Below are 16,705 nucleotides of genomic sequence, written 5' to 3' on the forward strand. Positions count from 1 at the left end.
ACCGGCGATACAAAGTTGCGAGAAAACCTGAGAGACATCGGGCCACGGGACGAGGCGCACTACCGTCCAAGGACACTGCAAGCTCTCGTATGCATCGAGAGTCTAATCAAGGTGCCATTTCGCCACCCGTGTGTCGCTTGTGTTGTCACTGTACAGAAACGTCGACAAAATGCGCGATCAGTCGAGATCTATAGCGAGAACGAGGTTGGTGGGGGTCGCTAGCGCAGCGTCTGCACGAAGATAACCCATCAGGCAGTAAGGGCCGAAGACTGACAGCATGCAGAACAGCGGCTTTGCGAGCAAGATGAAGCCCTATCGGGAGCACAGATCAGTGCATTACGACTGGCGCGTGTCGCATGCTTCACGGCCGTCAAGAATCTCCTCCTGGGCTGCGCGGACGGCGGTGCCGCAGGCAAGTGAAAGGTGCGCTTCGCGAATGTTCCAGGGACTTGATTTACTTGACCTTTTGTGCCCTACGGGCATCGCCGAGGACTCGCTCTCAAAATGCGCCTAATGGCGTCACATTACCAAATGTATACGCTCTAAAAACTGGCTCACTCTCTAAAAAAGTTTAGAGATGCATTAAGTAATTCTTGGTTCCAAGCTAATTTGTGGGCTTTCGAAAGGTTATTCATCGGTGGATTTAAAGACACGGAAAGGCCTGTGGGCACCGTATTTTATTCGAGGTATTTTATAAGGGACTTTACTTGGAGATGTGCCTGATCTGATGGTCGATGTTTTTTTCTTTATTTAAAGAAATTTTGAGAATATATGTCATGAGCTGTGGGGGAAGCAGTAGGCGAGTGAACTCGGCCAACTCGTCAGTCCTGTTTTACCCGCTGGGTGGAGCCACAGCGTCGCCCGAGCGCTGAGTTTCGTGTAATCTCTCCGCCCCAAGGTTGTTCCAATGGAAGGTGTTTGTTGGCGTTCTTCAGTCGTTTGGTCTGGGGTTTGCCTGGGAGCCATCGATGGTCTAGTGGTTGAATTTGAGGTTCTCGGTGTGGCATCCGGTGACGTTTACTTAGTTTTGCTGAAACTGTTTTTGGGGCGAGCTTTTGGCGCAGCGGCGTAATACAGATCGGGGTCCACAGTGCGAGGCGGTTGTTGCTGTATAGAATTAGAGGGATCTGGAGTGAAGTAGGAGCTTTTCGAAATTCTTCGAATTCTACTTCGAACTAGGTGCATGTGATTGTATTTTAGCTGTCATATTGGCATGATGCAAGCATGTCTTCAATTATCAACTTCGTTTGCATTACGTTCAACGTTAATAAATCCCCTGTTTCGTGTAATCTCTCTAAGTCTTGCTAATGACAGCAAAAAAAAAAAAAAAGAGATGTTCTGTCCTTCCTAACCGGAATGTTCTGATGTTATTTTATTGTTTAGTTCTTGTTAGTATTGTTTAATTAATGCATGTCTTTATGTATTTCCGTTTTAATGAATTTTATTTTACCGGTGACTCCTCGCACAAATTACTATTTACGCGTTTTAAGAAAGCGACTTTTCCATTGTGAACATCAGTACTTCATCATTACATCAGACCACTTTTAACTGGTCGATCAATGTACAAGCCGGAGCGGGCTCAGGTATTACTTCCTGGAGTTCATTTACAGGACATTGGCAGCCAGCATACCTATTGTGCGTCATGCCTATTCTTCTTAGCATTCTTAGAAAATGCGACTTATTGCCCTGTGTGGCTGATTTCCCTAATTAAATCGAATTAACGTATTACTCCGCCGATGGCAGAGCGGTATTAAGATCGACGTCAACAAGTCTCGCCGGGTGGCCGCCAGTACGCCTGCTTCACAGTAACTTGAGTGTGATTACCTTCGGGCCTGCCGCCACGGACCGCACGCACGGAGAGGACCCAGGTGACAGCTGGCTTCAATTACGGAGTTTGCCCGGTTGGAGTGCAGGACCAAAACCAGACCCCCTTCACAAAGTGCCTGCACGTGTAGAACGCCGCCGCCGCCTCGGGGAGACGAACGTTATCTTCCCCATTTGCCGTGGCCATGCCGGGGAACAAAGGGCCTCGTTTCGTGTGGCTCTGTGGCGTGCCAAGCACCGCGACAGGCCGGCGGGCATCCTCTCCGACCCTCGCGAACTTCTCCAGGCATGGGGAACCACTTTCGGCCTTTTCGCGACCTCGCTTTCCGGCCTCGAGCGGCGGGTGTCTGATTATCAGCAGAAGTCGGTGACCCGCAGAAACCTTCGGCTGGCCGGAGGCCATCACCTACCACAGTCTACCCTACCTCGACGACGACCTTCTTTCCCTCAGACTCAACATGTGACGGGGGCGTGGCCCTAGTGCAGTGGTGTTTGTGCACACAAGTTTGTGTTGTTTGTGCTCTGGGCCCCTCCCACCCCTGCGTGGGCGTCCTCAACCTAGGGAATTTGGGGAACGAGAAGGCTATAAATGTCGAGAACGAATGTGACGGAGCAGCCTCCCATAGAGCCTCATTTGGAGCCTCTCTTCGCCCCATCAGAGCCTCCCATAGAGCCTCATTTGGAACCTCACTTCCAACCATGATGTAAAAAGATGTAAATAAACCCTCTTGTAATATTCCTCCCATCACTTAACTCTTTGACTTGGCGGCACTCCTGTCCTGGTGGTGGTGGGAACGGGTGTCGAAGCTTGACCGCGGTCCCGTCAAGCAGCGAGCAGCAGCAGCGAGCTAGCAACGACTTCCGAACCGACCCATCTTCGCCAACAACTGGTGGCAGAGCCAACAGCGGCAAGCCGCCACGGGACTGGCTGAAAGGCGCTCCACGCGTTGGTCGACTCCGCCCACCGTACGAGGGAGAATTCAAAAAAAAAAAAGGCGGGAGCCGGACGTTAATTCGATTTAATTAGGGAAATCGGCCACACAGGGCAATAAATCGAAGTTTCTAAGAATGCTCGGAACGTGTAGATTGAGTTCCCGCGGCAAAAAGACGAGTTCAGATTCCTCTTCAGTGCACCTTAAAAATCCATGGATACCGCATGAGTGGCGTCTTGCGGAAATAGTTCCACTACTTTAAAAACAAGGGGAGGGTTTCACTTCTGACAACGTACGCCCGATTTCATTAACATCGAATTTAGTGAAATTGGTGGAACGGGTCCTGCTTCGTCGTATCATGTATTCCATTTCTGCAAATATCTTGAATCCATGTCAAATTGGTTTCAGGCCGGGCTGTTCGCTTTGGTGTGCTCATACTGACCTTGAGAGACGTATTAAATTAGCTCGCAGCACTAAACAGTTTGCCGCGCTTGTCACTCTGGATATCAGTAAAACTTACGACAGCGTCGAGTACTCGACGCTGTTACCCAGATTACAGGACCTTAATTTCCCAAACTATTTCGTAGCCTGGACCTTTGCTTTCCTGGAAAACAGAGAATTTTATTGCTGACGAAATGGTGTTTCGTCTAGGAAATTTCGACAGACAAGAGGTGTACCGCAAGGCTCAGTTCTTTCTCCTGTTCTTTTTAACATCTTTCTAAGCTCCATTCCATGCCTCTGTTTGCGACTTCCAAAATACGTAGCTAATGTTGTCCTGCACCTTGAGGCGCGAATTCCATGTTTATTAGCCAGATTTCGTCTTTTAACAGTCCAAACCTTTTTAAATTTGTGCGACTCTCCTCTCCACACATCCAATGTAATATTTCTGCAAAAGATATTCACTCTCTGTATCAAATCTTGCAGGATTACCTCAATATTCTTGACAACTGGGTTAGGAAGTATTCATCTGTCCCTTAAAGGGGCCCAGAAACACAATCTTAGTTGACTGTTCTGCCTGTTGATCGCATACAGTGAGTTACAATGGTGCTATTAGCGTCGGTAATATTGCGTATATTCCGTTTTTTAATATCTTAATGTCCTCCCAAAAAAAATTCATGGCTCTGATGGTGTCCCCACACAGTGGCGGGTTTTAGCAGCGGATATGACATCACCTGGCGCGAGCTTGATGATTGGACAAACAGTAAATATACTGCAAATTGTGTGAATAAATAGAGACACATTCTGTCACCTGTCTGCGTTTTCAATTAGATCAACAAAAACAACTTGTTTCTCTTAGATAAAAGCCCTGCAAAGCAAGTAAAATAAAAATACACCACCAGGGGCTCTGGCATCGAAACGACGCTGCCAGTCTCAGCAAGAACGAGTTACAGAGAGTAGGCAACTATGAAGAGCAAACTTCCGCGACGTGCTCTGGCAGGCTGTTTTGATTGGTTGCGCCAGGTGCGGTCATTGGGAGAGCGAAATAGGAGTGGGAAGCACCGCCAAGATCGAGTTGAGGGCAGCATTTTGTTTGCTTGTATTTTGAAATTTCTTCACTGAATAACTCCCGTTCCTGTGCATCGATTCCTGAAATTCTTTTTAAGTCAGCATCTGTGTGACATAAAGAATCCACCTGAAGTATGGCTGGTATCCCCCCAAGCAGTGTTTTGCAGCCCCTTTAATGTGAACAAATGCGCCTTGTTGGTCTTCCCGGTTTCTCATCCTGTAAATATCTGCGTTGCTTATAGAAATCATATAGTTCCTCAGGTTCAAACAGTGAAGTATCTCGGAGTGATATACGACTCTACTCTTTCCTGGCGGGCTCACATTGAGCAAGTTTCTGTAAAAGTAGTTCGGGCCATTGGCATCCTGCGTCGGCTTTGCAGCGCTAGGTCAGGGATGAGAAGGCACACACTTCTGCTGATCTATAAAATGTATGTCCGCCCAATTTTCGAGTTCGGATGTGTTTTATTCTCAGGAGCTCCTGCCTATAAACTTCGCCCGCTTGTGCTCTTGGAGCGTGAGGCGTTGCGCCTCTGTTTGCGACTTCCAAAATACGTAGCTAATGTTGTCCTGCACCTTGAGGCGCGAATTCCATGTTTATTAGCCAGATTTCGTCTTTTAACAGTCCAAACCTTTTTAAATGTGTGCGACTCTCCTCTCCACACATCCAATGTAATATTTCTTAGTCAACCCGCAGTCTTTTTAAATGCCACCTGGTGTCGTTTGCATACTCCGCAGATATGTTTCGTGCAGTCTCTCCTCGATCCCTTAAACATTCATCTCACAGATATCCATCCACTGTATAACATCTCACCTTCAGTCAAGATTGAATTTGATGACATTTTCCCATCGAATGCCAAGCTCCAGCCCATTCCTCTCCTTCACGGTTTGTTGTAGGACCACCTAAGGTCCTTTCCTTTTCATATTCTCATTGCTACTGATGCCTCGCAGGATCGTGAAAAGGCAGGTGTGGGCATTTTTTCACCTGCATTGGGATGGTCCTTTTCTCTCCGTCTCCCTGACTTCACTCCAATTTCTCTGGCCGAATTATTAGCTGTAATTCTAGCCTTACGTAAATTAGATCCTGCCGTTTCCCAAGTCATAGTTATGACGGACTCTCTATCTATTTGCTCTTCATTATCATCACCCACTGAGTCTCGGGTATTACGTCTCTTTAAGCAGCTGATCCCGCTCCATATAAATTCGGTGCGGTTGCTTTGGGTACCCGGTCACGTGGGCATTCAGTTAAATGAGGTTGCTGATTCCTTAGCAAGGGCCTCTCTTTGTGGCCCAATAATTGCTGTGCTGCCAACCTGCGCATATACAGCTGCGGTGATGTTTTGCAGTTACACATTGTTTCAGGAATTTTCAGCCTCGGCGCTTACTTCATCTCCCGAATATCAGCACCTTCTGCACCCTTGGAGTAGCAAAGACTGACGCTCGCGCAGGCTGGAAGTCTCTTTCACGCGTTTGCGATGCCGAGTTCCTCTGCTGAATTTTTACCTTCACAAATCTGGTCTGGCGGTTTCTCCACTGTGCCCATTTTGTGCCGAGCCTGAGACAGTGGATCACTACCTGCTGTTCTGCCGCCGATTCTCTTCTTTGAGGAGGCGCATATTAGAAATTGGTTTGGTTTGGTTTGGTTTATGGGGTTTAACGTCCCAAAGCGACTAAGGCTATGAGAGACGCCGTAGTGGAGGGCTCCGGAAATTTCGACCACCTGGGGTTCTTTAACGTGCACTGACATCGCACAGTACACGGGCCTATATATAGAATTTCTCCTCCAAAGAAATTCTAGCCGCCGCGGCCGGGATCGAACCCGCGTCTTTCGGGCCAGCAGCCGAGCACCATAACCACTGAGCCACTGCGGCGGCAGAGAGAGAGAAAGAAAGAAAGAAAGAAAGGAAGGAAGAAAGGAAGAAAGAAGGAAAGAAAGAAAGAAAGAAAGAAAGAAAGAAAGAAAGAAAGAAAGAAAGAAAGTAAGAAAGAAAGAAAAAGAAAGAAAGAAAGAAAGAAAGAAAGAGAGAAAGAAAGAAAGAAAGAAAGAAAGAAAGAAAGAAAGAAAGAAAGAAAGAAAGAAAGAAAGAAAGAAAGAAAGAAAGAAAGAAAGAAGGAAAGAAAGAAAGAAAGAAAGAAGGTTGTTCTTGCCTTTGGCGCTACTTCGCTTGGGCGAAGCAACAGGAGTGCGCGCTGTGCTGTTCAAAAGTTTCTTCTAAAAACACAGCGACTCCCATGATAATATTAATTTTATTTATTTATTTTTCTATTTGTTTTCATTTTTCTGATTATCAAACAGTTCATTTATAATTATTTTTATTTTTATTATTATTTATTTTTATTTTTCTCTCTTTCAGTCAATACAAAATTGAACCATTCCATGTGTTGCCTTCGAATTTGCACATAAAGCCGTCGTCCCATCTTCGATCTCCCATCTAACAGGACCCCTTTCGCTGCGCCGTCCAATGAGTCAGCCTATACCCTATTACTACTCCTTTTCCTCTAAAATTGTTAATCTTACCAACAGTTCACCGCCTGTGTCTTGGCCACTCCCCCGTAGTGGGTATGTGCCATTTTACTCGAGGCCAACCAACCAACCAGTATTACAGGTTCTCATCCTTGCATATTGCCTCTTAGTTTTAGGCTCTCTCCAAACTTCAGGAGAAGCTCTTTGGAATCGTTCCTCAGGTTTTCTGTTCTGCTCATTGTGAGAGAAGTGTGTTTTGTCTCGGTGCCCGGTCATTCGAGTCTCTATTTTAATAAGGTGGCTGATTCATTAGCAAGGTCGGCTCTCACTGTCCCTGTAATATCCATCATGTTTTTTAGATTAATGAACAATGCACTTTCTTTTGAATTTATCGACAAATGTTTTTGAAAAATTGTAACCCTACGAGATTTGCGGTTCAAAAATATTTTTTGCTTCCCCAAGTTTTTACTAATTATGGAAAACGTCATTCTCATTTTTCATGCATTTTCCTGTGGAATAATTTACCCCCGAGTTTAAAATCGCCTATGTCTTTGTCTATGTTTAAATCGAATTTAAAAAGTTTTCTTTTGCAGCAAAATGTGGAGTGAACTGCTTCTATTCCCTGTAGAAAATTCTTGTACTTAATTATTTGCTAGAAATTTCTACTTTGTTTCTTTGTTTCTTGACAACTGTATCCTTGTATTCTCAATTGTTTCTTTACATGTCTTTTCACAACGCGGTATTTTGTACAATATTATTTATAGTGGGTTGTTATTCTAGTTTTGCTTGTCTGTTTGTTTTTGCCCTGCTAATCTATTTCATTCTCATTATATAAATGTTACTTATTTAAAATACCATTGTTATTACTGCTAATTGTACCTGTCTGTGATACTGCTTGTTGTTTTTTAATCAAGTTAGTATTAATCTACCGGGGGTCCCGTGACAGTCGCTTGACTTTGGGACCCTCGCCTGTATACTGAATTTATGTAACCGATTTTTACTCAATAAATTCTTATCTTATCTTAATTCTGTTGGAGATTTCCCGTTTCCAGCGGTTCCAACGTATCTCAGCCAGCTTCAGTGAAACGTAGCTCAATACCACGGATTCTCAGCCCTTAAAGTACCCTTGGAAAGTCCGGTCATGTAAATCAAGGCTTTTCGAGGTATCAGTGACACTTCTGCGATGCAGGATCCTCACCTAAATTTGTATTTATATAGATGCGGATTCGCTACGACAAACCTTTGTGACACATTCGGGGAAGTTGAAACAATAGAACATTTTTTCCTCTTTTGCCGGTGGTTCGCATGTAATAGAAATACTTATCTGGAGGGCTTATCTAGGGGACTTATCTGGCTGGAGGCCCTCTATCGATGTTCAGTCTCCCTGTGTCACCCTCAGCCTTCTGTCGTTCGGTGCGAGCGCCAAGGGATTAAGTAGGTAAAGCAAGCTGTTGGGCGAGTTTGATACGATCTTCCATAGTTACAGTGCGAAAGGCAGGACAAGAGAGGACGACAGAACAAGTAGTGTTTGCGGGTAGCTTCATGATTGCATTATTGCAACTGGAAGGCTTCCTTATTAACTGTATTCACAATTCTTTTTACTCGTACTTTCGTCGTAATTTTCCTCATACTTCAAGATCGTTTTATTTATTCTTTAATTATATTTTTCTAGTTTCAATCATTTCACTATTCTACTTCTCCGCCTCAAGGCTATCTTTTCCTCGCAATCGCCTATATGATTTTCCTTGACATTCACTACCAAATCGTGGCCAATCACTCTGCTTGGGCAAGTGCCATGTCTACTGAGGTCAACAACAACAACAGTTAGAGGGGAAAATTCAGCTCATCGGTACACATACCAAAGGTTTCGCAGGCTTTTCTGCACTCGATGCAGGTGGTACGAGGGGCCTCAGTTATCTATGAATCTAAAGTAGATTAAGACCAATTCCGCGTATATGGGCATTAACTCACTATAGCTATCGCGTCATACCGCTAAGGCGGCACTTCAGTGTCTCCTCCCATTTTTTCTCTGGAAGTGCACTGCGCCACCTGATAGGTACTATCAATCTCCCGCGAGAGGCTTGAAAAGCCTTTGGAACTAATTAAAAACTCATTCCTTAATTTAGCAGCGCGAAAAGGCACCTTAGAAGAAGAAGAAGAAGAAGACATTAATAAACTCATGGTCTAATTCCGGGGCAGGAAAGAAAGACTCCGTACCACGACGGAAACTGCGGTTTCGGCACATACGGTAGCGTAGCACATTTCGCAGTCCACGCTTTTAAACGGGCAGATCTCAGCCACTATAATCGTGACGCCAGCTTCATAGCAAGAGGAAGCGTGTTGATCTCGATAAAGCGGAACGTCGTGCCAGTCAGACCATCATCATAAGTTATTCGGGGCTCGTGAAAAACAAAACAGCTGGTTTCTTACGTTCGAGCAGAAAAAAAAAATGCACAGTTTGAGCACTGCCCTTTCTTTGAGGACCGGCTGTATATGGTCCATTGGCATATTTGATCTATCTTGGCTTCTTCACACACACATAGCGTTCCTATTTGAGAAACGTCCGTCCGGAGCAAAATATAATATAGAGCCGCGAACTGGTTCCTCTGCTATCTGGCCTATATTTAAAACGCCGCTCACTGCCACCAGTCACGAACTGCAATCGGGCACAGAATGAAGACAACACGCACTGAAATTGTGTTTGCTTTTTCTTTCTTTTCTTTCGCAAGGTCCGCCGCGTTTCTTTGACGTTCCGGCTCTCGAAGGACGATGTTTTCTCTGTGCGGCCTGCATGCTAAGTTCGCGGACGCTGCGCTGCGCCGACGATATCACGCTTTAATTCATTTATTTTTTTTTCTTCTCCGCCGATATAGTCCCGTATAGCGACTTCAACCAAGTTTTGATGTTGCACATTCACGTGTTGCAGGTTTGATTTATTGTCTTCGGTCCCTTGGCTGCAGAAATCCGGCTTGCGTGGTGTTTATTGTGCCTGACTTCATTTGAATACCACCAGAGTAGTCGACATGTAATTCATTGAGTTTTCTCGATTAAATTTCTTATACGTATATTGTTGTTATTGTTAGTGTTGTTGTTCTCGAATGCTGTTTCTACCGGCAAAGTCTCGTGCCAGCGCTGCCCGCCTGACATGGTTTAATTCATTCCGCCGCTGCGTCTGTCTAGACGCAAACGAGGAGCATTTAACGGGTTTTTAATCAGTCTGCACTTGTTTCTCTGAGCTATCGACGAGTGGGAGCTTGCCTTCCCTTCTTGTGCAAAGTCTTGTGCCTTACTTTTGATTGTTATTATCTCATTCACTGGAATAACCAATCTTTGCACCTACGAGAGAACATCGGCCATTTATTGACGTGCTTCTTATACATAGTAATCATTCTCCTCTTACACCAGATGCAGAAAGTATAGTACACCACTCACTCTCCTAAACTCGATATCATTCCGAGTTCTCTATTTTGACTTTCTAAAGATCTCAAAAAATACACTAGCGTTTAAATAGTTTCGTCTTATGTGTTCCTTCCTTCCATTCTATAAGGTTTATTTTTTCTTATATGAACTGTTCTGTTGCTTTTGTATGCTTCCTCTTTTCTTCTTTCTTATGACAGCACTCGTATACGCGCCATATGATGGCTCTTATTCTTACCATCTCCTGGTGAGGGGCTCCTGTTTAACTTGGTTACCGCTTCGTTCTGTCGCCGAATATTTTCCGCGCCCAGCTACTTTGCGCTTTCCACTTACGCCGTTTCTCGCCATTGCGTTTTTTTTTGTAATTTATTAGTTATTGAAATTTTCATTGCGTTCCACTGCTGAAGCCGCAGGCTGTTCCTGGGCACATCAAATAAACATCGATTCTTTCTCTTTTTTTTTGTAATGTTGATGGAGGAGATCTCGAAAAGCGCTCAACAAGCGTTAACGTAATGGAACATTTGTTGTTCAAAGAATGCACAAAGGGGTATTGTTGCGGCGTCATACCAGATTTGTATGAGGAAACACAGCTAAAAACTTCCCTCCCGCATGAGAACCCTATGCACAGAATTCGGATATTTTCTAATATCGCCTTTCCCATGCACGATCTTGATGCTCCCTGATGGGAAGGTTTTGTGTCCCAGGGATTATGCGTCGTCTAAAAGCGCATGGCATATAGAAGAAAGATATAGTATAAATTGTCCTAAAAGTCCTCTTTGCCATTTCATTCATAATTGTTTCACATATGTTTCACAAGGAAAGAACATTCCCTCTAATTCAAACACGCTGTTTTTAACCAATACAAACGAGCAAGAGGTGATCACAACTGTGCTGAACCTAAACAGTAGCAGTGCATGTGACGCTGAAGGAATCCAAATCAAATCAATAAAGTATGTCATTGACTTAATGGGGCAGCCCCTGGCACACATATATAATTTAATTATAGAAACCGGTGTGTTCCCGAAACGAATGCAGACTGCGAAAGTTACTTTAGTATTTAAGGGTGGCGACAGCAACATGCTGAAAAACTACAGGCCAATATCAATTTTACCTGTTTTTTCAAAGCCAATCGAAAAACTACTTCACTCCAGGGTATCACAGTATTTATATAAGTATAGCTTATTAAACGATTTTCAGCATGGCTTCCGAAAGGGCTGCTCGACCGAAACTGCGTTACTAAACCAAAAAGAAAAAATCTTGAAAAATTTAAATGACAACATGCTAACGTTAGGAATTTATGTTGACTTATCTAAGGCATTTGATTCTTTGAACCACGAAATCTTACTCACTAAACTACTCTCATATGGAATACGTGGTGTCGCTTTTCACCTTATGGCTTCTTACCTGGAGCGCCGGCAACAGTACATAGCACTCGGTAATTTTTCATCTGAATTTAAAAGCATTAAAGCAGGAGTCCCCCAAGGCAGTATATTAGGACCACTTTTATTTACAATATATATAAATGACCTACATTATGTGCTTAATCATCCTGATGTTTCCTTCATATGTTACGCTGATGACACAACTCTTTTGATAACCGGTGAGACTACGGTAGACATCGAGCAAACAATTCAACAGGTCTTGCCTAATTTCCTTAAGTGGACTAATGAAAATGCTCTTTATATAAACACCACGAAGACAAAAGCTGTGCTTTACCGGCCCAAAAACAAGACTGTACAGCCACTGAATATACTACTGGGCGGAGAAACTGTAGACCTAGTCGATAAATTTGATGTGTTGGGTGTTGAATTTTCAAATAAACTTAGCTGGGATGGTCATGTCAATGAAATCCACAAAAAACTGTGCAAAGTTAGTGGCATTCTAAACAAAGCTCGCTATATATTGCCTCAACGTGTAAAGATCCTGCTTTATAACGCCCTCTTTCTTCCGCACTTGACCTATTGTAATCTGATTTGGGGAACAACCACGAAATCAAACATTGACAAATTAGTACGAATGCAAAAGAAAGTGGTAAGGATTATTGCTAATGCACCATTTGCTTCACACACGCAGGAACTATTCGACCAATATAAAATAATTAAAGCAAGTAATTTATACCAATACAGATTACTCCAGACCTACTGCAGAGCAATTAAGAACACAAATACATTTTATACAGACTTATCACAATTGAGCCCCAACCCAAGTACGTATGCAACTCGATTGACAAACAAATGGTACACTCCAACGCCGAAAAATAATTACGCCTTGCAGTCATTACGATATAATCTCCCAATGCTGCTAAACAAGTTTAATAACTCTGGAATAAATGTCTGTCGCCTTCCCAAAAAATGCTTGAAGACCCCGTTTCTTGTGAAATAATGTTTTGTAAAAGAACCTCCCGCTTTATCTTACTGTTTAAAATTCACCTGTGTTCAAAATACGCAGAAGCGTGCGTGAATTTGTCTTTATATATTTTGCAGGTATTTTTTGTATTTCCATTTTTCCTTTTTTGTGTTTGCTTTCATGTATGTTACCGTTCGTCGTTTCTTTCCTGCTTAATTACATCGTATCAGTTATCATTTCAGTTATCGTTTTCAAATGTGTGAGAACTATGCATGATGTGATGCCAACTGCTGCCAAGATGTAGGGGCAGTCGCCTCGTCAAGCTGCCACTTCGAGCAGCTTTTTGCGACTGCCCCATCCTTATTCCAAGGAAAATAAAGATTTGATTCGATTTGATTTGATATATTAACGCAAGAGCGTTAAAGGCTTCGTTCTCCAGAAAAATCGGTGTTGGCGTGCGTTGTGAGTGAAAAATCACGGGCATGGTTCTCTCTGGCAGGTGGTCCTCAAAGAGCAACCTGGGAGACAAGTGGGCCACCTAGGGCACGTGACCTTCCGGCGTCATCGCAACCAGCCCACCGTGGCAGTTAAATTAATGATTGGTCGCTCGCGAAGAGCAACCTGGGCGCACAAGGCCCACCGCTGGGAGCACCTGTCATCGCAGGGCAGTGACGCATCGCTTAACCACTGCACCACTGTGCCAGGAGTGGTATGAGTACTCCCAAGCATCTATGAATGTATGAGTAGGTATTCTGCGTCTTTCGGAATCAACATGAAATCTGCATGATTAGTCTCGTATCGTAAGCAATTTCCACAGCATAATAGCGAGAAGTAAACAATGCAATGTGACTCGACAGGTGTAGTATGTCTTCGGATGCAACATCGAGAATGGCAACGTAAGGATGGAGCAACATAGGGGTGCAATATGTGAGGGCGACCTAACAACAGCCGGTACAGGGCGCCTCGGTTGCTGAGTGCACGCACCCAACACTGAAGCGAAATCGTTGCGCCTTTGTACCGGACTGGCAAGCCTCCTGGCCTAGAACTTGCGCCCACTGCCTTTGTTCGAGGACGCCGACAACTGTGAAGCCGCGAAACGGCTGGCGCTAATGCAATCCGCACAGGTATGACAGCGTGAGAGCTAAGCCATCTGAGAGTTTTAGTTTCTTCAGCGGAAGTGAGTTCAAATGAAGTACCGCTTTCATTTCATCTGGCAAGAACTGCGTACTAGAAGACAGCTAGTTTTAGCCACCAGACGTGACATCCCACCTCGTAGCGGGGCGCAAGCCTTTTGCTGAGATTTTATCGGCGGGTAAAATGCACAGAAGTGCTGTCGTACATCGCTGCGCCGCCTTCACGGCTTGTCCTCAAAGCCAGGCCTGTGGAGGCGAGGCTTTCGTACTAGTCGCCTGCACGCGACTTCCAGGAAGCCCATAGAGGCGCCCAGTGTCCTCGAAGACTCCATGGGCGGCTTCGCGCGTGGGTGTCACACCCGGTTTCTGTATGCGCATTCGTATATGCTGAATTTCAATTCGTGCCCTTGTTTCCCGCCGTTCAACGAGTGCCCGTTGTGTTTGCCGCGCCGTGCTTCCGAGTGGGGTGCGGGACTCGATAATGTCTGACACACTGAACGCACCGCTCCGAGGCAAGTGTTGGCGGCCGACGGAGCCAGCCACTGAACCGAAACGCCCCTCCCATAGAAAGCTGCCTGCACTCTCGTAGCGTCGATCGAATTACTTAGGCTATTTAGCGAGCTAGCCCTATTGTTACCGTTGAAGTGCGACGGCGCGTGAGAGCTGCTCCAGAAGCGAGGTGCCCTTGGTCTTCTCGGAGGCAGCGGAGCGCCTCATGTGCACTTCGTGGGCGTTTAACCGCCGTCATTATCATCTCAAGTGCACCTCGCTACGAGCTTTCTTGCTCTGTTTACACATGGCGTGTGAGGAGCTGTCAGCACGTTGCGTGAGCGTTATTAGCGCACATCTGGACGCAGTCTCCTTTTTTCTTTCTCAAAGGTACTGTTGATGAAAGTGGTCGAGTACTCATCCGAAATTAATGTGATTCATCCTTTATTTAGAAGGATAGGTAGCAATATTGAGTTTCAGGATTGAAATGTCTGCTGCTGGTAAAGCGGGATTAAGGATGGTATCGACAGCTCATTTCCTTGTTTATATGTGTGAAAACAGGAATGTCACCAATGTCAGTGACGGACCGCTCACTCTGGAAGTAGTGTCCTTGTGATCCGACGGCAGTCTATTGGCAGGACGAATGGCACCTTCATTTTTGTCCATCCTTCCCCGTGCAGCGGCAGCGCTCCGCAGTGCGTGTCAGGGCACACGCTTCTTTTGTTTTTCTTTCCTCCCAGGGGTGAAAGTGGCCGCGCCGATCGCTGTCGCCGTTGCCCCGCCGCAGAGGCGGACCGAATCCCGCCGGTCTGCCCAGCCAGCGGCAGCAGCAGCAGCCATCCGGCGGCGGCGAAACCAGTTTGTTTATTGGTGATTGCGATGCGCCGCTTATCCCCCCACCCGTCGGCGGCCCTCCTTGCCCCGGCGCACTTCCCCCCTGTCACTCGCGGCGGCAGCCCTCGGGGCGGCGGTGTGGCGTAGCCGGCAGCAGCTGCACGCAGCAGCACCCTCACGCCCTGCCAGCAGCTAGCGCACGTTTCGCTCGCATTCCCACAACGGGACACCGACGGCGAGCGCGCGGCGGCCTTTGGCACCACGCTCGACGAGCCTTGTCGGAGCGGCAGCAACGGCTGCCGTGTGCGACCAGCGGCGGCGGCAGCCCACCGTCACCTCCGCGAACCCACGTGGTCGGGCCGAAAGGCACGCAGCGACGACGTCCTCGACCCCGTAGCGGCCTCGGGCGGATGCCGCCTCGGCATGGCTACCGCCGCGGCGTGCTCCCACCACCACCAACGGCCGGCGAAGAAGCCCTGCAGACGTGTGTCGTTCCCGAAGCCTGGATGGGCGCTGCTCGCCCGGTGTCCGACGGTGGCGCGTGTGCGGGTGTTGTGACTACTGCCGTACCCGGGGAGCCGAGGCCATGTGGTGGTGCGCGTCGTCGTCGTGCGATGAAGGCGCCGCCGACCTGCCCCTGTCCGGCTGCCGGTCGGCGGTGCTCAAAGGAGGCGCCCCGTGGGGATTCCAGCTGGACAGGGCGCCTGGAGGACTGCCCGCCGTCGTCGTGTCGCAGGTCAGTGATGAGACAGCAGCGGCAGCCTTCACTTTCGCTCGAACTTGTCGCACTCCGTCGCTGCCTTCGCTACTTTCTGGCATCAGATGGGTGCAACAGGGCAAAAAATTGAGCAAGTTGGTATACGTTCATTGTGGAATACTTCAAACGCTAGCAAAAAACGACACAGAAGATGACTCAGCGCTGTGTCCCCTCTGTGTCGTTTTGTGCTAGCGCTTGAAGCACTCTACACTGATCAAATGGGTGGATGAGCGTACTACATTGTGGTTTCGGTATACACCAGTGGGAGCAATTTTATGGCACCGGCACTTTTTAATTGTGCGCTGAAGGGTGGCGCTGTAGTGCAGACTGTGTATACAGCACTGTCACCGCTGTCACTTTTGAGATCGCGTCACTTGAGTCGAAGCAGCGCCGTAGCAGGCGCGAATTTTGGCGTGTGGCCAGACTGCTAGCCATTTTCTTTCGTTATTCACCTTTTTTTGTTATCGTTCATGCTGCATTTCTTGCTTTTAAGGACCAGGACGAACTTTTGTTCAATTGCGAAGGTTCTTAAAGAAAACTGTGTAACTTTCGTTTGTACTCGCACGGCTGTTATGACCTACGAGTAACAATTGTCATATTACGAATGTACTCCACCTTGGGAATTTCCCTAAATACATTGAATCTTTGTTGCATGCATGGGTTAAATTGTCGTGATGCAAAGATGCGACTGAATAAACACTCCGAGGATGTGGCAGTTTTTCTTCCTCTTGTTGCGTGGCGGCCATCGGAGAATACCGCTCGGTAAGACTGAGAGTAAAACGAATTTAGTGTTCTAAGTGAAGCATACAAACTAGGGGTGTTGCATTAATGAATTAGCCTTTTGGCTTAGTGATGCTCACACAACTGTCCCTTATATTCATGCGTCCGGCATTGTCGCTGATTTGAAACATTGCAGGCTTAATAAGGAGTAATTACTCCCTGGCATCCACCAAAGCGCAGCCATACGGCTACAAAAGAAACGGTGTACAGTTTCCACAGAAACTTC

General features: G+C 46.3%; 1 protein-coding gene across 1 annotated transcript in view; it reads left to right on the forward strand.

Moving 5' to 3' along the window:
• Window positions 1–15,039: 15,039 nt before the first annotated feature.
• Window positions 15,040–16,705, forward strand: part of Shrm (shroom) — a 444,260-nt gene continuing 442,594 nt past the window's right edge. Inside the window, exon 1 of the mRNA XM_089566904.1 lies at window positions 15,040–15,678. Coding sequence (XP_089423030.1) covers window positions 15,529–15,678 — 150 coding nt within the window. The 5' untranslated portion in view covers window positions 15,040–15,528. The remainder of the gene's footprint in view (window positions 15,679–16,705) is intronic.

This window comes from Amblyomma mixtum, chromosome 1, assembly GCF_055824585.1.
Source record: "Amblyomma mixtum isolate Tamu chromosome 1, ASM5582458v1, whole genome shotgun sequence".
In the NCBI taxonomy this organism is placed as follows: domain Eukaryota; kingdom Metazoa; phylum Arthropoda; class Arachnida; order Ixodida; family Ixodidae; genus Amblyomma; species Amblyomma mixtum.